This window comes from Podarcis cretensis, assembly GCF_951804945.1.
Source record: "Podarcis cretensis genome assembly, chromosome: 5".
NCBI lineage: Eukaryota > Metazoa > Chordata > Lepidosauria > Squamata > Lacertidae > Podarcis > Podarcis cretensis.
In genome coordinates, this window is record NC_137174.1 from 66,498,988 (window position 1) to 66,524,786 (window position 25,799).

At 41.4% G+C, this 25,799-nt stretch overlaps 1 protein-coding gene across 1 annotated transcript; it reads left to right on the forward strand.

Annotated features, from left to right (window-relative positions):
* Positions 1-4,853: 4,853 nt before the first annotated feature.
* Positions 4,854-24,998, forward strand: MAB21L4 (mab-21 like 4). The gene is made up of 5 exons (XM_079978504.1): positions 4,854-5,462; positions 10,962-11,184; positions 15,449-15,602; positions 19,993-20,349; positions 22,500-24,998. Exons 1-5 carry the CDS (start codon positions 4,958-4,960, stop codon positions 22,590-22,592), a joined length of 1,332 nt encoding a protein of 443 aa, XP_079834630.1. The 5' UTR covers positions 4,854-4,957; the 3' UTR covers positions 22,593-24,998.
* The last annotated feature ends 801 nt before the right edge of the window (positions 24,999-25,799 follow it).

The window sequence follows — 25,799 nt, forward strand, 5'->3', positions numbered from 1 at the left end:
GGGGTGGCTTCCAAAACATCAAACATTAAAAACTTCCCTAAACAGGGCTGCCTTCAGATCTCTTCTAAAAGCCAGGTAGTTGTTTATTTCCTTGAAATCTGGTGGGAGGGTGTTCAACAGGGCAAGTGCCACTACAGAGAAAGCCCTCTGCCTGGTTCCCTGTAACATAATTCCTGTTACTGTAGACTGTCAATTGCTGCTCTGCTTACAGTGGAAGAGCTGTGACTTAGGAGAGCTAGGAGCCCTTTGTCTGGAAACAACTTAAATTTCAAGGCTGTATGGATTTTGTTTAAGAGTAAGATACACCAGTTAAATAATTCAACATAATTTAAGTTCTGATCTCCAGGACTATTATTACGTCTTGAAACACAACTGTGGGTAGAGAGAATTAATGCAGTCCTTGCTAATTAGCAATCCCAATAAATAATTCTGCGCTACATTAAGACTGAGTTTATTGCAGCATAAACATTTGTCATCTGGAGTCCACCTTGTTAGATGCATGCAGTGATCTAGAATGTTGTCATCACTATATATCAGCTTTTACATTCCCAGCAAGCAACATGTTTGATTTCTCATCACATTAAGTGCTACTGCATTTGGATAAATTAAGGAACATTTAGTGTATTTCCATCCTGTCTTCCTATGCAAAACATATGACACATTATGAAGCCAGTGCAGCTGTAGCAAAGCGTATCATTTGCTTTTGGTGTTTTAGGATCTGACCAGCATATGAGACACACATAAAAATGGACAGGAAGCAAGGTTGAATCCATAAATGCAGGAGAGTCATCCACAGGTCAGCAACTCAGTGCAAGTAAAGCTCAGTTTTATATGATTCCCTGTGTTTGATGAGCAGGACACAAAATATTGTCCAATAAATTTGCTACAAAACATTTGTCAGACTTTAAGGTACCATAGTCTTACAACAAGCTATCCTGTTTCCCCTGGAATTCAAAACTAAGGCTATGTGCACACTCTCATTTACTCTACATGCAGCACACTCCCACCACTGGTTTGTGAAACCATGTGCACATTATGTTAGCCATGACCCACATCTATCCTGTACGTCATTGAGAAATGCTGCATTTTGACATGTTTTCCCCCAAATCAGTTTTAATATGATTTGGAAACCCAAGCTATATAAAGACATCTACACACCCTTTCTTCCCACTGGTGTGGACAGACAAAGGGTGACTTGGAATCATAGACTTGGAAGGATCCAAGAGGGTCATCTAGTCGAACACCCAATCTTTTGCCCAATGTGGGGCTCAGACCCATGAACCTGATATTAAGAGTACCATGCTCTACCGACTGAGCTGTCCTGATATGTACAACCACAGGAGCCAACTCCTAGGGGCCAATGTCCCTTCAGCCTCCCTCTCCATAAAATATTTGAGGGGGCCAGTCCCCCCAGAAAAGGTTGATGGGCATTGCCATTCAAATGGTGTGTGTGTGTGCCGTGCCTTGTGATCCATTGTGCAAGAGGGGCTTACCTGCCCCCTCCGATATTGTATTCAAGTGGGCACCCCTGCGTACAACGATGGGCAAGTGCAATTTGAAACACAGCAGGGGGAGACATCCTTGCTGCATTTTAAACTGGTAATGTATACATAGCCTCAGGCTAGAGGTCTAGCTCAGCTATTAGTAATTAAGGCTGCAGTCCTAGACACATTCACTAAAGCTTCAATGGACTCAGTCAGATTTTATGCATGAGCTGCATATTTCTTAACAGTGTTACTAATAAGCAATTAATCAAGTTCCTGATTGCACCCTTCTTACTTGTCAAATGTTCACATTCTTCCTCTGCTATGAGCTCATCCTGCCTAGCAACATTTTTCACTTTAGTGCATACATATAGTATAATCAAAGAATACCTTTTCTGGACAGGTCTCTATCTTCTATTTGCATTTGTTTGGTGTAATCCATAAATATATTTTCGTTGGGTGGGTGGGTGGAATCTTAGATTACATACACAGACGTGTACATCATGATGAATCTTTAAGATATTTTACACCCTTCACTGGAATGCACATCAGTTTTACCGGAAAGGTTTACAAATCTTGTGTCTAATGGAAAAATGAGAGCAAAGCAAAATACCTTCAGCATTTTTGGAACATTCCCTTCCTAGTATCTGTGGATGATGCACCTTGTTACCCATACCTGCTCCAGTGATTTGTGTTTGTGCAACTTTCAAGGCAGGGTAAGGAGAAACTGTTGCCAATGAGAGAGCTAAAAGAGAGTGGCTACTCTTCCTTAGTAGCTAGTGCTGGCTTACACAAACATAGCTTTTCATACCACCAGATGAAAATAAAAAAATAAGCTAAACATTTGAAGTTAACAGTTGGCCCAAGCCATTCCTTCTCAGTCTGATCTAGCTACTTCCCAGGGTCTGCCCAAGTTGCTTGGAGGTAAGACAGAATTGTAGAAAATAATTGTAGCAGCGCCAACACTTCAGAACCCCCTGCCTAGTGATACCAGTTTGGCGCCTTCACTGTATTCTTTTTGGCACTTGCTGAAGACATTCTATTTAGATATGCCCAGTGGTTTTTTTCTGGGAGTATGCAGGGGTACACATAAGGTAAAGGTAAAGGGACCCCTGACCACTAGGTCCAGTCGTGGCTGACTCTGGGGTTGCGGTGCTCATCTCACTCTATAGGCCAAGGGAGCCACTGTACAGCTTCCAGGTCCTGTGGCCAGCATGACTAAGCCACTTCTGGCGAACCAGAGCAGCACATGTAAACGCCGTTTATGTACCTTCCCACCAGAGTGGTACCTATTTATCTACTTGCACTTTGACGAGCTTTCGAACTGCTAGGTTGGCAGGAGCTGGGGCTGAGCAACAGGAGCTCATCCCATCGTGGGGATTCGAACCGCCGACCTTCTGATCAGCAAGTCCTAGGCTCTGTGGTTTAACCCACAGTGCCACCTGCGTCCCCTAGGGGTACACATACCCCTAAACATTTTGTGAATCTTTGTACTTTTGTCCATTTACAGTGGCACCTCTAGTTACGTACTTAATTCATTCTGGAGGTCCGTTCTTAACCTAAACTGTTCTTAACCTGAAGCACCACTTTAGCTAACGGGGCCTCCCGCTGGCGCCACGCCACCAGAGCACGATTTCTGTTCTCATCCTGAAGCAAATAGTACCCGAGGTACTATTTCTGGATTAGTGGAGTCTGTAACCTGAAGCGTATTTAACCTGAAGCGTATGTATTTTCCCCTGATTTGAACTATAAAATGGTGGTTTTCTTGAGTCAAAATGAGAATACTCCTAAACGTTTTTTTTCAGAAAAAAAGCACCGGATACGCTTACCCAGATGTTTAGACAGTTTTAATTTGCTTTAATATATTTTATTGTGGTTTTAACTTTCTGCATATTAGGAATTATGGTTGTAAAGGTTTTTTAGTTATAATTTTGCTGTTTTATCTTTTGTAAACCGCTTTGAGGTTTTTCCTACAATCAAGCTGCATATAATTTTTATCCTGCTCCAGGTTTTACAGTATTTAATTGATTTTAGTAGTTTTGATTTGCCTTCGGGGCTCTACCATTAGGCAGAGGCAGGCACTCGCCTCAGGTGACAGATGCTGGTTAAGGTAGTGGTATCTGGCATTTGGCTGTTCACTTTGAGACCCTCTTCATTCCCCTTTCAGATCTGTGTGTGCCCCTACCGTGCACCCCCTAAACAAGTCTGCTCTTGTCCTCAGGTGCCGTGGGGGAGGCTATCTGATTGCCAGTGCTGAAGTTAAATTCAGCTTGTCAGCTTCAGAACGTGAAGGCACCAACTTGTCCTTTGCCTCAGATGGGAAAATGACTTTGACTGGTCTTGTTGTTGGTTGGTTTACATTTGATGTGTTTTCATATGAATTTCTATGTTGTAAGCTGGCCTGAGTTTATTTTATAAAGAAAAGGAGGATTTAAAATTCTAAATAAAAAAGCAAATTAAAAAATGCTAGTAAGTGCATTCCCTTTAAATTTGAGGGGGATGCTGGAAACGTATTTATATAGGCCATCAGCATCATTAGCTATCAGAGTCCCTTCTTGCGTATGTCACCCTCTGCCAATTGGATTTAAGTGTATGGTTCATGGCAGGGATGTGGGAGAAATTTAATTCAGTTTGCTTTTATGTGAACCAAGATTGAGCAATCCTTCAAAATTTGTGCTTCTCAATTTCACAATATTACCAGCCAAGTAATGTGAACAGACATCCATATAAAGTATGCACAAAAGCCACATACTTGTGAAAAGAAAATATTAGGGAAACATTCTTTGAAAAAACCGTATATTGGGCACAATTGCATACAAAAATGTGTAATAGTCGTTCAGAAATACGAATTTTCATAATCTATATTTTTAAAATTGCAATCTGATGTGGCGATGCGGAGAGCTGATCTTAAGACTGGAATAACAAGCAACTGAGATGGAAAATTACACATTCTCCCATCCTTTTTAACCTACAGTATTAGAAGCTGTTTGTGAGGGTTTGTTAATGGTTGCAAGCCGCAAATCGTACCAAGTTTAAATCACATGAATTCATAGAGTCACTTCTCCAGCTGCCGTGGGTTAGGTCTACTTTAATATCAATGAGTCATGTGGACTTATACCAGTTAGCCCAGTTTTTCAGGCTTGCTGGGTGGGATGATTTTGCGGTATTAGAATAGGTAGCCAGACAACCGGATGTCTCAGTTGGCTCACCTGAACGTACCAGTTTCACAATGACTATTTTAAAATAGCTTGGCACTCTATCAACTATGTAACAGGAAAACATAAGGTTTATTCATGCTTCAGTGGAATTCCTCTTTATATGCTACTCCTCCCTGCTCCAGCCCACTTTGCCTTGCCTGTCTCCTCCCACCTGCAGGCATATCTTTGTGTGTGCAGCTGCATCAATGTTTTTGTCTGCTTCAGAAACGGCAGAGGAACTTTCGGGAGGGGTTTCTTCTGTGCCACGCTTCAGCCATGGCCGCAAAGGTTGTTCACTGGAATAGCTATCTCCAGGTGATTCTGTCCCGTGAAAGCCGGAGAGTTGAGTGTTTCCAGAAAGCAGAGAACATTCTGCTTATTGTACTGGAGAGAGTCAATGCGATGGACCCCAGGTTTATAGTGGATTATTCAAGAAACCTGGAAGCCTTGGAATTTGCCCTCTCTGCTGCTGAGGATGAAGTAAGCATGGAGGTTCCCTTGTGTATCGATGCGGATGCCCTCTTGATGCAGGAGTGTTCAGGTGAACAGAGCGACTCCGAGAAGGTTACTCGTGGGAACTACCAGATGCCAGGATCTTGCTATGTAGGAGTACCTAAGGAAGGTACTCACCCTGAAAACTGGACCAAAGAAGATGTATTCAGTGCGGTGGGTGGTACTGAATCCAGTGGCCACATTGTGCCAGGCAAGGTCCTTCATCTCCTGAAAGAATTGATCATTGCTGCCATTGTGCATTGCAAGCACCAGTCCCTTATCAAACCAGGTATTTGTCTGAAACGGAAACAAACAAGGTGTGTCTGTGGGTGGGTGTGTAAGAGAGAGAAAAAGAGACAGGCAGAAAGAAAAAGACAGACAAGTAGGGGCTGGGAATTAATTCTTTGGAACTTCTGAGTCAACATGCATAGTATAAGACTTAACAAGAGGGAAAGGAGAGAAGATCGGAGGAATAATACAGCAGGAGACCAGATATAGGTGGTCACTCTCAAGTAAGCATGTTCTTAAGCTAGAACACATATACAATATCACCCCAGTGTGACTGGGATCGATGTGCCAGGATATGTTTATACTTGAAGGGTATTTTCACACACCTTGAATTGTACAGTATATAAGGTGGCATATAAATGTTTAAATAAACTGCACACTCTCACACCCCTATGTGCAATGATGGTAATGGAAAGGAGGGAAAGCTGTAGGCATGAGAATTTCTTTCTGTACAGTGCATGCTGAATCCCTGTTTCAGTTCCAGTTAAGTGTACTTCTGCCCTGATGGTTTTCCTCTTGCCTATGGCACAGCTGTTTAGTGATGGCTTTATTTGTCACTAAACATGGTAGAAGCATGCAGATACAATTACGGTAAGCTAACTGTGCATCTGATTCCTGGGGAGAAACTTGTGCACTTCTCCTCTTCCTGCTGACAGTCTGCACAGTGGTTCCAGTTAGAAACTCTCCGCTCTCTCTTCCAAAAATCAAACTGCAGACTGCACCTCTGCCCCTTTCTCTAACTCCAAGGGTTGTCATGTGCTGAAGGTTGGTTCCCTGGCCATCAAGAAAGTCCCACTCTGTCATTATCAGGACCATTATGATTCTTTGATTAATATCCCTAGACACTCATTCACAGCCATAATGACAGTGAAGCTCACAATATATTATTCTGCAGTACCTTTTGCCCTGTCTTCACTGCATGGAAACAAACACCCAGCTAGCCCTGGCCTGTTTCATGTTCCAGGAAAGACTTGGTTTCTCTTTGCTGTTTGACAAGTGCTTTTTTCTGTTGATCTGTTTGTTGATTTTTCAGTCTGTTTTGTGCATGCCGTTACACCCCATGACAGTTGTGTTTCACCGCATCATTGCAGGTGCCTTATGTTAAACTAGGAAAGAATCCATTCCGAAAAATGAATCAGGGTTTCATGGGGTTGCCGGGTCTCAGGGCCTGACTCAGAGCTTCAGGGATCTCTGAGCCTCCTACCTCTGGTTTCATGATCCTTTCAGTCAGGTTTGGCAAGGAGGGAAGACTTGCTGGCCTGGAGCAAGAGAACTTCTTGCAAGAGGAGAATTTTCACAGAACACCCAGTAGAGGTAGCTTGACATTGTAAAAGTTATTTAGGCTGCAATTCTGTCCATGCATTCTTGGGAATGAGAATAAGTACTATTGAACTCTGTGGAACTTCTGAGTAATCATGCATAGGATTGCACAGTAAACTATGCTTGTCGGGGAGCTGGGTAGCATAGTACTCACAGCACATATTTTTTTCTGTATAAAACTGGGTATTCATGAATGGAGACTGAAATATACTGGATTGGGGCTAAGACCCTACAGGCTGCCTGGCAATTCCATCCTCGGAGCATTAGATCTTATTTATTATTTTTCTGTACCATACTTCAGTAAAAAAAAATATCCATGAAATTTTCAAAAATAAATAATAGAAGTGTACTAAAAAAATCTACAAAACAGCTACTGAATCAGCAAAATATGGGCATCAATAAAAGCAGAAACATGCTAGGAAAAGGCTAAGAAAGCAATCTTCACTTGTGGCCCAAAAGACATGAAAACAGGTTCGAAGTAAACTTCCATGGGAGGAGTTCCATACCATAGGGGGTTCAGACCATGTCCCCACCGCTAACAGCACACACTTTTAAAGAGATGTCTGCTTACAGATTAGCCTGCCCATGTACTGCAGTTATTTTCAGAGTCCTTTCTCTGGGTGCTACCTACCATCTGGGGTAAGGTGGCTGATGACCAGAATGAGCCTCCTCTCTCGTATCAGGGCTGTGGCTAACCCGATTTTGGCTTACTGGCCATATTCACCCTACCCCAATCCTCTGTACACCAACAATCGGGGTGGTAGCCAGAGGGTAGGTATGGTCATTCTACGCACCTGCACACCCCCCCCCCACCCATGAATATCAGTTGGGAGGGAGGTGATCACCCTTTCCTGCTCATTAAATTATTGATCTGCTGACTAGAAAGGTGTGATTCACATTCTCATCAGGATGCTGCAGTGCTTTGAATAAGTTTTGAAAAAAATGTTTTGCTGCCACTGACAGATTTGGTGAGACCTTCAAGGACTAGAAAAATGTGCTTTTTGATGTGCCCTTTAAAAAAAAATTTTTTTTGGAGGTTATTGAGTTGTTTTTATTTTGAAAATGCATTTCGTGGTTTATATTTTGTGTTTATTCTGTGAACCGCCCTGAGACCTGTGGGTATAGGGCAGTATATAAATAAAATAAAATATAAATAAATAAATAAATAAATAAGCAAGCAAGCTGCACCAGGCTTCCATACATGGCATTATCTACCTCTGGCGTATATACAGTATACCTATATGTTGTTTTCAAGTCATTTACTTGGTTCTTCTAATCTTATCTTTAAAGTGGTCTTTTGCTTCACAGAAAGGAGCCTAGAGGTATTGTTTATTTCTATTTTTTGTTTGAGACATTTATATGCCATTTAATCATTAGCTTTTCTAAGCAGCATACATAAAAACAAACCATGCAGAAAATGAAACAATAAGAAAATGATCACAAAACCGAACGTGACCTTAAAATGCCTGCTGGAATTTACCACAAGCTAGATGAGCAGAAATCCAAATTTAGGCCATATCCATTATCCCTGCTACAGAGAGACAGATGAAGGTCATTTCTTTACTGCAGAACTAAGGCGAGGAAGAGCAGAACTGGCACAGAGGCCTGATGGCTTTGAATCCATCTTTCCACTTCCAGAATTCCTATACATAGAGAGGCTTTCTCAGCAGTTTAGATTCGGATGTGCCGGACTATTTCTGGAACCTGGTTCATTGGTATGAATGGTGGGAAGTTTTGGCATCCTAACGTTTTGGAAAATGTGACTCTTTTTATGCTTCTAACAGCAGTATCTGGAAATTCTGGCTCTTAGGGATTCCACATGCCAGAGATTCAGAATGCTATGTTCTGTATGTAGCATACATTCAGTTTGTGCCTACAATTTATTCCACAAATAGCTTGTAGGAGGACAGCTTTGCAGTTGTCACAATAATGCTAAATGAATAGGTCAGTCAAACTTTCCTAGCAACCAGTCAGCAATAATGAGAGACAAATGGTAACAAGAACCAATCCTAAACTCTTAATCTTAACATCATACAAATTTATTTTCTCCCCTCTAATTGCATTTGTTTGGTTATGATATAAGGAACTCTTTGAGGTGCAGTTTTTGGAAAAAAATTAAAAGAAGGGAATTCAGAAGACAACAAATATACAGAAACAGTCTTTTTTGTCTAGGAATCTAAACTGGCTACAAAAAAACGAGGTAGGGTATCACTTCTTCAGAAGTTTGTGTGCAAAATGCAGTTTGGTAGATCACTGAATGAACGTTAAATGTGTAGAGAAGTTGGACAAGCACTATTTGTTAGAAATTAACTATCATGATTTCAGTCATGGGGTTTGGCCCTAACTCATACTGAAAGCCAGTGTGGTATAGTGGTTCAGAGTGTTTGAGGACCGGGACATTCGCAGGAAAACCAAAATGCTTGTTTACAATGCTATTGCACTACCAAACTTACTGCATGGTTGTGAAACATGGACCACTTATAAATGCCATCTCTAACTCCTCAAAAGATTCCATCAATGGTGTCTCCAAAATTTTTTACACATCACTTGGGAAGAGAGGCAAACTAATGCCAGTGTACTGGGAGAAGCAAATATCACCAGTGTTGAAGCAATGATTCTTCAACATCAACTTTGTTCGAATGGTCATGTTGTTCGGATGCCTGATGATCGTCTTCCAAAGCAACTACTCTATTCCAAACTTAAAAATACTGGTGGTCAACAAAAGAGGTTTAAAGACTCTCTCAAGGCAAATCTTTAAAAATGTAGTATAAAAACTGACATTTGGGAAACACTGGTCTGCGAGCACTGCAATTGGAGAACAGCCTTTACCAAAGGTGTCATGAACTTTGGACGCTCAAACTCAGGACAAAAGGGAGAAACGTGCTAAGAGGAAGGCACATTTGGCAAACCCTCACTATAATCAACTTCTGTTCGGAAACCTATGTCCCCACTGTGGAAGGATGTATAGATCCAGAATTGGCCTCCACAGTTGCTAACTGTCAGGATGTCATCAGCGGCCCCCAGCTGGTTGCCCAGGAAATTATAAAGACAAGGAAAACTTTCTTACAGTCCTTTTTTATTTCAGTCTTTACAGAGAGAGGCTATAGAAACCAGCCTCTTGGATAATGACGTTATCCTGAGTGAATCTCCACTTCTCCATCTCTCCCACTTCCTCATTTGTCATCCTCATCATCTCCTCTATGTGCCCTCTGTCTTCGAGCTCTTTGCTCTCCTACTTTTAAGGCCCGCCAGGTTCTGTGAGATGGAGGGTATAGAATGCTTTCTAATGACAATGTATCAACCAGCTACTGCTCTTGCTCTCCCCATGATTTCACGACTTTCCCTCTCATCTGCCTCTGAGCTACGACCTCCCTCAAACCCCTGTTGTAAATCTATACTGCATTCTTCCTCCCTGGAAGGGCCAGGATGGGGAGGCAGTCTCCACCATTCCTCCTCTGCCCAGTCCCTCACACTTACAGACTCACAGTTAAGACCGTGTTCATGAAAGACAATCCTACTTGGCTACGAGTGATCGCCAAAGAAGAAGGTGTAGTTGTTAGAGTGTTGAATTATGGCCTTGGGTGAGTCACTGTCTCTCAGTCTAATTTACCTTCACAGAGTTGTTGTGGAGACAGAATGGGGAGGGCAGAACCATGTATACCACCTTGAGCTCTTTGGAGGGAGAAGTGGTATATAAATGTAGTAATTTAATTTTTAAAAAGACTGAGTGAGAATATTGCCACTGATTTAATGAAGGGGGTGGGGAGTAACCTTGTAGCTAGGAACATATAGGGGTTATATATGCATACTCCTTTGACTATATATATATTTATATATGTATACAATGGGGCACAATCTAGTAATAGTTTAGTCCTAGTTGTTCTGCTGATTCCAGTGTGGCTTAACTTAAATTTACTTTTGCTAAACTGTCTCCCAAGCAAATTCTTCTTCTCCACAATCGGCCTTAAAATGCTTTGCTGGGTTTTTTTTTGGGGGGGGGGTAGATGAAGGTTGCTAATTGTGCCACTTCTCAGTTATACACAGGATCTACATTGGTTCCTTTTCTGTTATTTCTGATGGGAGTGTTGTTTCCAAAATAAACAAGACCACGGTGGGAGCCTGGGGAAGAGGCACTGGCGTGCATATCTCTAATTGCATTTATTCCCTTGACCCTCTCCAGGTGAACTCAGTGCTGAGAGGCTGAAGGATGATGACATGCAGCTGCCTTTGCTAGTGTCCGGTGGATGGAAAATGATCTGCTTCAATGTTGTCCCTGTAATAAGGAGAAAGCAGGATGTTCTGAAACTCAGCAACAATTGGCGAGAAAAGGGTTTCCCACAAAGCAGCATGACCAAAGTCACTCAGGAAGCTGACTACATCCCTGCCAGTTACTATCACTGGAGGTAAAGTGCAATCCTGTGTTGTTGCTATGAATGCTACCTTAGGGGAAAGGAGCATCTTTTAGAGTGTCTCAGCTGTCATGTCTTCTCTAGGATATGCATGTTGTGTAACTAGATTTCTCTTGAGTTGCGTGGAGGAGAGTGAAGGGTCAAAATCCTACACACTTCAGAAATCATATACAATGACCAATGAACTCCATACATCTCCTTTATCACAAAACTGTTGTGTGCCTCTCTCCAGTCATGAGGTCTACAGACATCATCATCATCATTATGGTAGGAATTAAATGAACGCCACCAATCATTTTCCTTTCTTTTTGTGAATCTGAAGAGTTCTAAGACAAGGTCGGGCAACAAACACAAAAGTTATTTTGTCAGTACTGCCATTAACATTATAATCAGTTCTATCTAGAGTGAAACCTTTTTTTCCAGTCCAGGCTCCAGCTTAGCCTAACAAAATATTCAGGCATATTCATGCTAAAATGTGGATTTTGCTTTGGAATGGATTCATTATTTATTTTATTATAAATATTTACATCTCATCTTTGTGAGTGTGGGTGTGTATTGCCCCTTTTTGTATCTAGCGTTGCTTTTAGCTGCCTTGGGCATGATTCAAGCTAAAAGCAATGACAGATGCAACAACAAAAAATTAAAAAAAAATGAAAACTGCTAAACAAGTGACTTTAAACAACCATTTAAGTAATATCTTGGCCAATTCAGCATTAGGCCATTTTTACCAATGAAGCAAAATCCGTTTTTGCATTTCCGGTGTTTACAAAACTGAATTAAAAACCTGTATTGGTATACATTTAATTAGAGAACTGTGTGTATACACACTATGACATCCACAACCAGTGCATTACAGACTAATGAACATTCTTAGCAACTTGTAATTTTTTAAAATACTGCAGCATGGAGTTTTGGCAAAATGCAAGATTTTTTCTATTTTTAGGGAAATGCTTATCCCTTCTGGGTCTGCTTCATCATGAAATGCAAGCTACATCCTATCTCCTAATTATAAACATTGGATACATATATGCCAGGATGCTTTCAGTGTAGCTTAACCTGTCTTAGAACAGAGTATGAGATCGATAATTAATTGGCTCCATATTTCTGCAAGAACATTTTATGTCAAGGAATATTGGACCAAACAATGTCACAGAGTCAGTGCACTATGTTTGATAGCCTCTACTTTAAAGTTGTCAGAGATGATGGCTCTGCAGCTTTCCTAGGTAACTTGTTCAGGCATGAGATTCACCAGCATTATCACCTCCTAAAATCTTTGAAGGGTGGGAAGCGAGGAGGAGGCCAACCTGGGTAGATCATGAGTATTTTAAGAAAGGAAGCAGATGTTATTTTAAATTCTTAATTGCTGTGCTTTTCACACGGGACTGTGAAGCTAATAATTTCTGCGTGGAAAGGTATAAAATATAGTATAGGTATAAAATATAGATTTGTCTGTGGGCCACAGGTTCCCCACCCCTGGACTACAAGAAAGTCCTGTATATTTCATTATAAATGAATCCCTTTCGTGCGTATTTATTTGCCTTCATCTATGCTCTAGGGCAGGGGTAGGCAACCTAAGGCCCGTGGGCTGGAGGCGGCCTAATCGCCTTCTCAATCCGGCCCGCAGATGGTCCGGGAATCAGCGTGTTTTTACATGAGTAGAATGTGCCCTTTTATTTAAAATGCATCTCTGGGTTATTTGTGGGGCATAGGAATTCGTTCATTTCCCCCCAAAAAATATAGTTCGGCCCATCACATGGTCTGAGGGGCGGTGGACCGGCCCACGGCTGAAAAAGGTTGCTGACTCCTGCTCTAGGGACAAAGCATTTGAAAAATGGTTCTAGGTGCATTTATGCAGCTAAAATTGGATTTATGCTGCTGAGTACCATAAACCGGCAGTGAGATGAGCTAATGAGTCTTCAGTGGATGCACAGGCAATCCTCGTTGTTTGGGTCCTCTGATAATCTATGTGGTCCAGAGGGCAGTTGGCCCTGACTAACTGCGGGTAATTGCCCTAGGTTTCTAGAATGTTTTCGTATGTCTTCCCATATGCCCTAAGTCATGAACCCATAAACAAGCTATTTCCACCCTGGGATGACCTGTAACCAGTTTTGTCCCTGTGCAGATAAGGGCTTATTCACAATTATGTTTTGCCCTACTCTTTCCAGACACAGGTCCACACTTAGAAGCTCCATGTCCAAGCAGTTTATCTGGGGTTTTTTGCCCTGAGTTTTCACCATGAAAACCCGCTCTTTAGCAGTCAGTTGGAGCAAACATCAATTTGGATTTTCCACGGATTACTGTTTGCTCCGATTGAGCTTTAAAGAGTGAGTTTTGCAAGGAAAGCTCAGGTTTTGCAGGGAAAGCTTTTACACACTCAAACATGGAGCCTTTCAGCATGAACTATGCCGGAAAGAGTGGAGGAAAGGTAAGTGTGAATAACCCCCAAGTCAGTTCAACTAATATGAGAATGAGACAGATCAGTGTCATCTGCCTTTGTCAGGGTCATTCTCTCTTCTAGCCTGCTCTCACTGCCTGTTTTCTTAGAATACAAAATAGCTGTTCCTTAATGATAAGGTCTCCTATTGACCAATATAGAAGGAGTGGATGGAGGAGGAAGAAGAGTTGTCTTGGCTGAAGTCAACAACTGACCCAGGAGACGTGTTGAGAACAGTTAACTACAGTATAAAGATCTAGCCAGAAGCAATGCAATGGGAAGGTTACACAGTAGGAAGGGGTCAGTTTGACAGCATCTTTCTCCATCTTTTAGATCTGTCATGATGGTAAACCAAATCCCAAATTAATTTTGCATACATTCACTTAATCAATGTGTTCAGATATGAGAACTGAACATTTTGCCCCTCATTGACTCTTGAGCAGCAAGTTTTAAGCCTTTGCTTTTTTTGGCTGTTGAATTTAAGGTGAATTATGCTGTCAGTGTTGGGCACCTTCAAACTTTACCTCACAAATCAGTAACTCTCCCCAGTTTATGAAAGATATGCATCTCCCACAGAGGTTAGAGGCAAAGCAGAAGAGCTATTTTGTCTGAACAAACTTGAAAGACTGTGGGCGGGATAGCCATGCCCAAAATCCAGACCACACATCTGTGAGGAACATGATTGCAGTATGAAGGAGAGTTATGGGTTTGGCCATCACACTTGTGACTGATTTTCATGTTACATCTTTGAAAGAATTTGCAGATAAAGGAGTGGCTCAAACATCTGCATACCTAAAACCAAAATAGCATACAGGGTTGTAACACTGGGAAGAGTCAACATGTGATGGGGAAATGTTATTGAATTGTTCTGACCCAACCCCTGCTTACTCTGTCTATATAGCATATACATTCACAGAATCATATGTATATTCCCCTAATAATGCACTAATGTTATCCCTTATAATTGAGGGATATTGTTCCTGCATTACTGTGCATATGCATATAGGACTCTGTGTATGTTGAGTGCCACAGAGACATTAGCAAATGCATGATAGCCCTGTCTATCGTGACTTGACTGCCAAAGGTGATAGATAACCTTGCCTTTCGACAAATCTGTGTACTCAAGAATATGGGGATTTGGGGGGACTTGTATATGTCTGTGTAGCTGAGTTCTCTTCTGATGCTTTGCACGTTATGCTTATTTGCTGGGCTTGGAATCGATGCGTCCTTCCTTAGGGGGAAAAATGAAAGTTGGCAGTGACCAGATCACCATCTCTATTGGCCCAATAGCTTCAATATAGTCCTGCCCTCAGGGATGCGGGTGGCGCTGTGGGTTAAATCACAGAGCCTAGGACTTGCCGATCAGAAGGTCGGCGGTTTGAATCCCTGCGATGGGGTGAGCTCCCGTTGCTCGGTCCCTGCTCCTGCCAACCTAGCAGTTCGAAAGCACGTCAAAGTGCAAGTAGATAAATAGGTACCGGGAAGGTAAACGGCATTTCTGTGCACTGCTCTGGTTCACCAGAAGCGGCTTAGTCATGCTGGCCACATGACCTGGAAGCTGTACGCCGGCTCCCTTGGCCAATAAAGCGAGATGAGTGCCGCAACCCCAGCATCGGTCACAACTGGACTTAATGGTCGGGGTCCCTTAGTCCTCCCCTCAGAGGGGGCTCAGCGTGGGATATTAATCTGTTGACACAATCTACATCACGGATGACAATGTGAGTTTAATGCGTTCCCCTCTGGTGTATTGGTTCCCCTCTGTAGTCAATTCTACCCTAAAATCCTCAAATATTTCAACTTCTAACCATGTGTTTCTCTTGTTAGATATTCCACCAACCGTCCCATCCTGAAACTCATTCAGATTGTGAGCACCCTAAAGGGGTATCGTTTGGACAGCCTCCGCCTCCTTGATCAAGTCGCCCATGAGAACTGGAGAGAGGAAGGCAAGAAATGTGGGCTTGCATTTCACCACTTGAAGGTAGGTTTTTCTGGACTGTTAATCTCAGTCCTTTTGATGTGGCTTATTTGCCTTGGAGCAAGCTGTTGCTTGCGCAATGGTAGGCAGAACAGCAGCGTATGCTCCCTGGCAAGTATGTGGGGAAAACAAGCAGCTCTGCCTCATTTGTTATTTTAAAATCCTCACACCCAGTACTAAGAAGTACCAGGGCAGTGTTCTGCTGCTGTTTTTAACACCCGAATCTGTAAACAGCCTATAATATGTTATGTAATGATTGCTGCCCCCTCTCTGACGCCGTTTCCTACAGAGGTGGAAAAGCCCATAGGGCAGCATATGTGTGCCATCTAAGAAGGTGAAGGTGGGGAAGCACTGGTCCAGAGCCACAGTGAGAAGGATGCTGTGACCTTTTATGTGCAAAGCTGTTGGTTGCTCTCTCTGCACAGTGGCTCATATGAATGAGCTGCAGTAAAGCAGAGATTTGTCAATTACCCACATATATTAAAATACATTTGATTTTGGCCTCTCAGCCCTGTACCTCATTTGCAAATTGGGAATAAGGGAGATCTACATCACTTTCAGAGTATCTGCTATTGAGTATTCAGTTTGTGGGGAAGTTATGCAATTGTTGTTGTTGTTTAGTCGTTTAGTCGTGTCCGACACTTCATGACCCCATGGACCAGCGCATGCCAGGCACTCCTGTCTTCCACTGCCTCCCACAGTTTGGTGGCAGTTTGGTGGTTATGCAATATTGGCTATTTATTAAGCATTAATTCTGATTTGTTTGTGGGAGTGTTATATGATGTTGGGTCAAGTAATTGTTACCCTATACATTCCAGTGCGTTTTTCAATAATTCAATAAAAGTCACATTTTGGAGGGGAAGCAGGTTTGGTTGCACAAGAGATCCAAATTCACTTTAGTTCATCACTTTAGTGAATTTTCTGGGATGTGGTTGAATTCCAACCTGCAAATAGTGACCCTAATGTGAAGGCAAACAGGTTAAATATTTTAAAATGGGAAAGTGTTATGAGACTTGTCGTGGTAGCCATTCTCAGCTGTTTTCCTAATTAATATAGTATCTCTCTTCCCTTCTCCTTTGTTTTGCTTAATCCCAAATGCCATGGAAACATTTTGTTATTCTTGTTGTTACAATGAAGGCCAAAGTAGACATGATATGGGAGTTTCAACAAAGCAACTATGGTTGGGGTCAGGTGGGGTGGATTTTGGTTTTTTTTAAAGCTCCTCTGATGGTTCTTCAGTGCAGATCCCAACCCTACCCCCTCCAAGCTGCTGTTAGTCATGGAGCACAAAACATATGTCTATATTTTCCTTTCCATTGTGAATACCTGCCTTGGTGGAAAATGTATATCAGGCATGGAGCTAAGGCTTAAATCTCCTTTCCCCATGTACCATAGCTCTGCTCCAAATTGTGCCCGTTCTCCCCATAGCTCCTTTTTGAGAAAGAAAAAGATTGAGGTTGAATCCTGACAAGACAGAAGTACTGTTTTTGGGGGACAGGGGGCCGACTGGTGTGGACTTCCAGCTTGAAGGACCAGGTGTGCAGCCTGGGAGTCATTTTGGACTCACAGCTGTTCATGGAGGCTCAGGTTAATTCTGTGTCCAGGACAGCTGTCTACCAGCTCCACCTGGTACGCAGGCTAAGACCCTACCTGCCTGCGGACTGTCTTGCCAGAGTGGTGCATGCTCTAGTTATATCCCGCTTGGACTACTGCAATGTGCTCTACGTGGGACTACCTTTCAAGGTGACCCAGAAACTGCAATTAATCCAGAATGCGGCAGCTAGGCTGGTGACTGGGGGTGGCTGCCAGCACTACATAATACCAGTACTGAGAGATCTGCATTGGCTCCCAGTACGTTTCCGAGCACAATTCAAAGTGTTGGTGCTGACCTTTAAAGCCCTAAACGACCTCAGTCCTGTATACGTGAAGGAGCGTCTCCACCCCCATCGTTCAGCTCAGACATTGAGATCCAGCGCCGAGGGCCTTCGGGCAGTTCCCTCAGTGTAAGAGGAGAAGTTACAGGGAACCAGGCAGAGGGCCTTCTCGGTAGTGGCGCCAGCCCTGTGGAACGCCCTCCCATCAGATGTCAAGGAAATAAACAGCTTATTTTAAAAAGACATCTGAAGGCAGCCCTGTTCAGGGAAGTTTTTAATATTTAATGCTGTATTGTTTTTAACACTCGATTGGGAGCCGCCCAGAGTGGCTGGGGAAACTCAGCCAGATAGGCGAGGTATAAATAATAAATTGTTGTTGTTGTTATTTAAAATAATGGTGGGAGCAACATCTTTCTGCTTCACATGATTTGACTGGGAGATTATATGATGGGTGAACTGGGATACTGCTTATGTCATTATTAGCTGACTTCACACTTTGAGAACTTTAGTTCTGAAGCACCAGTGTTAGGTTCCACATGCTGTCTGAGTTTAGGCTGTGCTGCACATTTTCTATATTGTTGCAAGCAACTTCAGACTTGATGCTTTTACAGCACTGCAACATGGCGATAGCAGGACACCTACGTTGCTGTTTAGTTTGCATTTCATTTTTTGGGACGTGCTTCATCTCTCACCACTTCAGGATAGAGAACACAAAGCGGCAGAACATGTTTTACAAAATCCTGGATACATGCCATGTGGCTTACGGGCATCTTCTCAGAGTTGTTGCACTTTTTATTGTAGCGAGATGCAAGATTGTTCTAGGAACCAGGCCAATTTCAGAACAAACACATTTTAGCTTGTTTTTGTTCAGCTTTGTTTGCAAATTGTGTATTTAATTGTCTTGAGTTTACAAAGCTTACCTGATTGGCCTTAACTTCATGAGTTGCTTTGGTTTGATAAAAAGCTGTTTGTGCGTCTCTTCATCATTAGAATAAGTGCCTAGGAAACATTAATGCAGCAACACACTTCCCAAGCAACAAGGATAAAGTTCCAGCTCAGCTAGGCCACCAATTTGAGTGTAATTTAGGGCTGATTAAATTGGGATAGATTTTGTACTGAATAAGCAAACCCTAACCCTTCCAGCTTATTCTAGGGGTGAAGAAAGGGCCAAGATGGCAACTGCTTAGAGCACATACACATGGTGCCTCCTGTATGGCGCTCTTGCCATAGGTTGAGGGCAATAAGGAAGCAGAGGCAGAACAGTCACTCAGAGGACAATGACAAAAATGTTAAGGGCACCTGAACAGGGAATTCCTGAACTTACTGCATAGATTTGGGCTATCTATGCTCTGTACTTAAGGCAGTATTTTATTCTCTTATGCTATTTTAAATGTGCATTTCACATTTGACTTCCTTTAGTAATGTTTTCTTTTGAAATGGCTAAGATAATGTTTTTTAGTTGGCTTTGCTAAGTTAAATGTACATTCTGTGGTTGACCTCCTTTGTAATATTTTATTTTGAAATCTTAAAGGTAATATTTTGATTTCCTGTTGCTTTCAATGTATACTTTATATTTGACTTTCTTCAGTAATGCTTTGTTCTGGGTTGTTTTAGTTGGTTTTGTATTGTGCTGTAAGCTGCTTTGAGATTTTTAAAATTAAAAATATAAAGCAGTATAGAAATGAAATGAGTAAATATAATCATAACCCTTTGCATGAGAAACAAATTTGGGAGGCCAGAAATATAGCTTGCTTGGTTCTTAGATATTATTCTATTTAATTTGGCACATCTTACCTGAGAATCTTCTGCTACTCTATTCTATTTAATGCAACAAATAATTTTAGTAGCCGTGACCGTGGTTTTATTGTATGTGTGGTGCCCAATGATTTTTATGGTTATTTTTTGTTGTTGTTGTTCTCCTTCTGAATGCCATGGCCTATGGCTAATGCAATAAAAAGTTTAAATGGAATTGGAATAGATATTATTCAAGCCATTATAGTTAGCAGCACTTTAAATGATGCACAGAAGTCAAAGGCTGTGGCTTAAACAATCCATCCAGCCTCCTTTCATCTCTTACATGTGACAACACATATTTATTGAAGCACTTAACTTATAATCTGTATTTTTAATAAAAGTATATCTAGGCAGTACACAATTTATGGTTAAAAAGAAAAAGAAAGCACAGGTCCATTCTCTAAGACTGCCACCTTTCCTTCTCGTAAATGACTTTATATGTTGATATTATTTTTTATACTATTTTAATTATTGTTGAATGTTACTTTTTTGTTGTAGGTTGCTTATTTTAAAGTTTTGTTTTATTATCACATTTTTGTATTGCATTTGATTACATTTTTTGTTTCTTCAGCTTGTAAACCGCCTTGAGTATTGTAAGATAGAAAGACGGTATACAAATTAAAAATGATGAAATGATGATGATGACCCAAAGGCTGATTTTCATTCCACACACCCGCATTGCCTTTGCCTTTGACCTTTTGCTAACTGTTAATACTTCCTCCTAGATGGTGTTGCTCTGGGCCACTCACTTTTTCCCTTCCCCTGAAGACTGGATGGATCTGGAAGGGTCCGTGTATCGTCTTCTGGTGATCTTGCTTTGTTGCTTAGTGACCAAACACCTCCCCCATTTCCTGTATCCAGAGCAAAATATGTTCCAGGGTGATGATGTCCTGGAATTGAGCTCTTTGTATCCCAAAGTGGAGAGTTTTGCTATTGAACCTGAGCATTTCCTGAAGTTCAATTTTGTAAGGGAAGGCAAAACACACCAGCACATGGACAATGGTCTCAAAGCCTTACTTCATCTCCCAGCTGAGGATAAAGCCTATTGGAGCACTGCCTTCTTTGATATGCTGCTTAATAAGGTAATATGCTCACAAACACAGGCTCATAGTTGAGAACCAGAGAGGTTGTCTTCCGGTCTATGAGACCTTCATGCTTACTCTTGCACTCCTAAGTACAACCACTAACAAAGGGATGGGGAACCTGTGGCCTCCAAAATGTCGTTAAGACTACAATTTCCATGATCCCTGGCCAGAGGCTATGCTGGCTGCCAGCAACATTCCTGTGTTGCAGGGCGTTGGACTAGATGGCCCTTGGGGTCTCTTCCAGCTCTATAATTCTACGATTCTATGAACGTCTGGAGGGCTGCAGGTTCTTCATCCCGCTGCACTAAAGTGTGATTCAGATTTTTTAGTTTATTTGTTTTAAAAGGTTTATATGGTTCTCATCAGTGTTTTACAAGATAAAACACACAAATAAAAAAGAGTAAAAGCCTGGGAAAATCAAAAACATTTATGGCGCTAGTTCAAGTGGCTGGTTATAAGTCACACAAGTAAGGGCACGATTCATTTCAAATATGATGACATGCTCATGTTGAGATACTCTACCCGAGCGCTGACTACCACCTGAAGTTACAACAAACTCTGTGAACATGATTGAGCCTTGAATCAATACTGTTTGATTTTGATAATTTTCACAATCTCAATTTTGCAAGCTTTGACTAGCGTTGTGGTTAAAGTTTTTTTTAAAATGCATTAAAAATATTATGAAAAACAAACCCATATCAAAACTTGGAAGCCAAAGGTGCACAACGCCTTGATAACACTTTTTGATTTGAATTATTAAAATATCTCTCTGACTTAATCAACTTGGTTTAGCTTCGTCCTGGGACCTGTAATTCAAGCTTGCTCCTGAGGCTTCAGGGAAGAGCTAAGAGGGTGTCTCTTATTGATATATGGGACTGAAGAGAAAACATACACAATTAAAAGTCAGATTTAAACTAATAGCCCTTTCATGCCTCAGCAGGCAGCCTTTCCCCAAGGCTATTGCATGAAGGCTGTTTCACTCTCTTTAGTTTATAAAAGCAGAAGGAAACCTTTTTTTTTAAAGCTATCATGACTTAAATTTATACCATAATAAATTTGTTAGCCTTTAAGCCACCACAAGGTTCTTTGATATTTTTAATAGGTATCTGCTTTATACTCTCCACTCACAGGTCTGACATGGGTAAATTACATGTTACAGTGAGCTGACTATACACAATGAACACAACACCCCCTTTACATTGGCAAAGCTCCTTCAGAAGGGAATAACTCTGTACTGGAGAATGGATGAGTGGGGAATGAATGTCACAAGCTGTTCTGTAGTCTTCTTGGCCCATGTCTAACTCACAAACACATACGGGGTAAAAGCATCTTTGTGAGTGCTCTGGGGACAAGTAGTGGAGACAAATATTTTCCTTAAAAATATAAAGCAGTATAGAAATGAAATGAATACCATATTGGCCTGAATATAAGCCACACCTGAATATAAGCTGCACCTTTAAAATTCAAGGGGGGGAGAGAGAAAAAAGGCAATACCAGAATATAAGCCACTCCTTTAAAAATCCGAAGGCACTCACACCCGTTCCATTTTACAGTTTGTCTGTTTCAGCAGCGATATCGTAAAAGCCAGTCTTTATAAGGGTAAGAATTTAAGCTGCACTTTAACTTTTCACAGTCGGAATTTGGGGGGGGGGGGAGTGAGGCTTATATTCAGTCCAATACAAGTAATAACAATAGTAGTAGTAATCATTCAGTACAAAGTTACTAAGCTGAGTTCAGAAGCTGCTGGCAGCTTTCTTTCTTAAAGCAGCAAATCAATTTGTATCTATGGGTCGATTTCTGAATGATTTGCAGTAGATTGGCAACGATTTCTGACTTCTAATAGTACAATGACAGGAAAATAAAATGACTTCCATTCCTCTTACCCTAGAAGCATGCTATGGAAATGAAGGTTTTTATGTGGAATGTCTGTGAACTCTGTTCAGTTCTTGTACTCAAAAATAAAAATAAAATCTTTCAAACGAAGTGCATGTATCTTCCAATATGCTCCATTTAGTTTTAGGTTCTCCAGGTTTTTAGCAAAATATGAATGCAAATCCTGTATGCCTGAAGTCTGCCTATCCTTATGTCAAAGTGTCTACAGTTCAGAATGTTTACATTGTTTCACTTAACACCTATATTTTATTCAGTTTCAGATGTACCATATCAAAGACACACAGCGGATTTCTGCTATGTCACAACTCTTGTCTAGCATCAAGAAAATGGTGAAGAACCAGAGTTGAAAACATTACTGTGGGATCACAAGCTTTCCTCCCTGAATGGACTTCACTTTAAGTTTTCTGCGATCAAAATTCCTATCTGTTGTGGTTAATGGCTTATTTTTATTTCTGGCTGTTGTGGTAATTGCTTTAACAACAAGAAGAGCACACACAAAACGACAACTTGTAATTGTAACCTGGTGGAAATCACCAGACAGCAATTCCATCATTAGGAATGAGGGTCCAATTTTCTATCCACGGTTTTTTATATAAGAAGTGAATGTCCACAGTAGTGTTATTTTATGTATATGGTGCTCTATAACAATTAAGGGAAAGGAATAATATATTCACATACTATAACAACTAGGTGAAAGTTTCTGAGTGTAAGCAGAACAGGGAAGCCTGTGCCTGAGGGAGATGCAAGGCTCCTCTGAAAGGAGTATTTTTTATTTTATTTATTTATTGAATTTATATACTGCCCTATACCTGAAGGTCTCAGGGTGGTTCACAGAATAAAATCAAAATATAAAACCACAAAATAACATACTCAGAATAAAAACAACAATCCAGTACCCCCCCCCCAAAAAAACCCCACATTTTAAAAGGGCATAGGACATCAATCAAATCAACCAAAGACCTGGTTAAAAAGGAACGTTTTTGCAATTTCAAATACTCATTTTACATCCTTAAAGTATCAATGACTTCCCTTCTTCTCTTTCCATGGTTCATTCTGTAAAACAGAAAATATATATACCGTAAATGTTTTTGACTGCTGCCTAAAGGTGTGTAATGAAGGCACTAGGCGAACTTCCCTGGGGAGAGCATTCCACAGACAGGGAGCCACTGCAGAGAAGGTCTGTTCTTGTGTTGCCACCCTCCGGACCTCTCGAGGAAGAGGCACACGAAGGAGGGGCTCAGAAGATGATAGGATCCAGGAAGGTTCATATGGAAATGCAGTCCTTGAGGTATCGTGGTCCGGAACCGTTTAAGGCTTTATAGGTCAAAACCGGCACTTTGAATTGGGCCCAGAAACTTATTGGTAGCCAGTGCAGTTGGACCAGGATCAGTGTAATATGCTCAAACTGTCTTGCTCTGGTGAGCAACCTGGCCACAGAATTCTGCACTAGCTGAAGTTTTCAAACCATCTTCAGAGGGAGCCCTACGTATAACGCATTGCAGTAATCTAACCTTGAGGTTACCAGAGCGTGGACAATAGTAGTTAGGCTATCTCTGTCCAGACAGGGCATAGCTGGGTTACCAGTCAAAGCTGATGGAAAGCATTCCGGGCCACTGAGGCCACCTGTGACAGCAAAGGATCTGCTACAAACCTGGTCCTTCAGGGGGAGTGCAAATCCATCAAGAGCAGGCAATCTCCCACCCATCTGGTCCAGGGAACCACCACACTAACAGTACTTCAGTATTATCTGGATTGAGTTTCAGTTTGTTGGCTCTCATCCAATACCGAGGCAAGACACTGGTCCAGTGGTGGGTCTCCTATCTCACCTTTGTAAGACTCGTGAAAATATGGGCAACAATCTGCTGGCATCTCTGCAAACATCTTCTTCTTCTCATCTGTGAGAGCTCAATATGTGAGGAGGAAATTCAAATCTAGAAGGTGGACTTGCACGAATCTACGGCTGCAGAAGGGTGTTCTGCAACTAGCCATCTGCTCCCTGCTCTCCAGTTCTAAGCCTAGCCTGCAGCCTGTTGGCTCAATATAGTTTGTTGCCTGAGGCAGAGAAGCAAATAACACCTATTCCCCCAACAAGTCAAAGTGCATAGTACCCATTAAGGCCAGACAAGTTATTTTGGTACCTGAGGCAGAAAACCTAACAAGCACTTCCATCCCTCCCTTGTAGCAAAAGTACATTAATAATAAATTTTGTAATAACTTGTTGCCTTTTCACGTCTCCCCAAAGCAGCTATCACACTTTGACTAATGGTAGGGCCCACCCCTCTGTGCAGTGCAGCTGAGGGTACTGTACTGGCTGTAGGCTCTGCCTGTGCGTGTCTATACTTTAAAAACAGGTTTTGGATACTGAGAAGCTTTAATTCTGGCAGTTACAAAAGTGTGTAATTATTTTATTTTTCATTTAGTTGTAAAATGTGGTGCTTTGTTGCAGGCAAAGCCTTACAAAAGCCTTGCTGGACCAACCCATGTACTGTAGTCTTTGTTATTGCCACAGAATATATCTATCTTTCAGGCATATGAAGAATTCATGTAATAGGTTTAAAGTACTGTATATCTTTTTGCATATTTGTATCAAACGTTGCATGTATTTAAGAGTGTTTCCTTACAGTCCTAGTTACTTTTAAGATCCATTTAATGTATGTAAATTCTTAATTGTGGGAAAACACACAGTGCTGATATACTTCTGTATGAATTATGCGACCTGATATCTGGTCATTAAATTAATCCCTGCCTTCCAATTCCTGCCTCTAAAGTTTTACTGGACACATGTTACTCTAGACTTTTACAAACACTGGTGAGATAAATTTTCACATCACCTGTGATAACTAGGATGCCAGGCCAGTATGCTGCATTCATGAAATATGTGATGTGTCTGCCACCACACCGTAAATACATTTGTAAATATTAAATAGTTAAAAATCCAGAGATGCAGTATGTCCAGAACCACCTACACAAATCAATTTTCTTTAGTCTTTAGCACACACCAAAATCCCATTTCTCTACAGCATTTCATACTGTCATCTAAGAAACTATGGAATAATCTACAACAACAACAATGATCTTTATTACGGTCCAGAGATCCAACAAATTGTTACAAAGCAATACACAATTCATACAGCCTACCTCCAGGTTAAACAAGCATTTTGTTAAGAATATAGGGATCATTGGTTCTTGCAACCACTGATAATGTTCTAGCATTTGTCTGGTCTTCCAATAGGAACCTGACATAGTGAGTCTCTGATTTTCCCGGGAAAGGTACCAGCAAGGGTAGTATCAGTTCAGCCCTGGCTTGCTCATATTTTGCACAGTGCAGCAAAATATGTTTTATGTATGATAAGGTAAAAGCACATAAAGCATTCAAAAACCATATTGTTAGGAAAGCATTGTTTAATGTTTGGATAAGATATAAGGACTTGTTAGAAAATAAAACCCCAAGATGGTTGTCACCAATGGAAGCGAAGGCACAGAAAAAACTCAATATGGAGGCCAAATGGCCGAAATATTGGGAAATTTTGGAACAAGATGGAGACAGGGTAAAA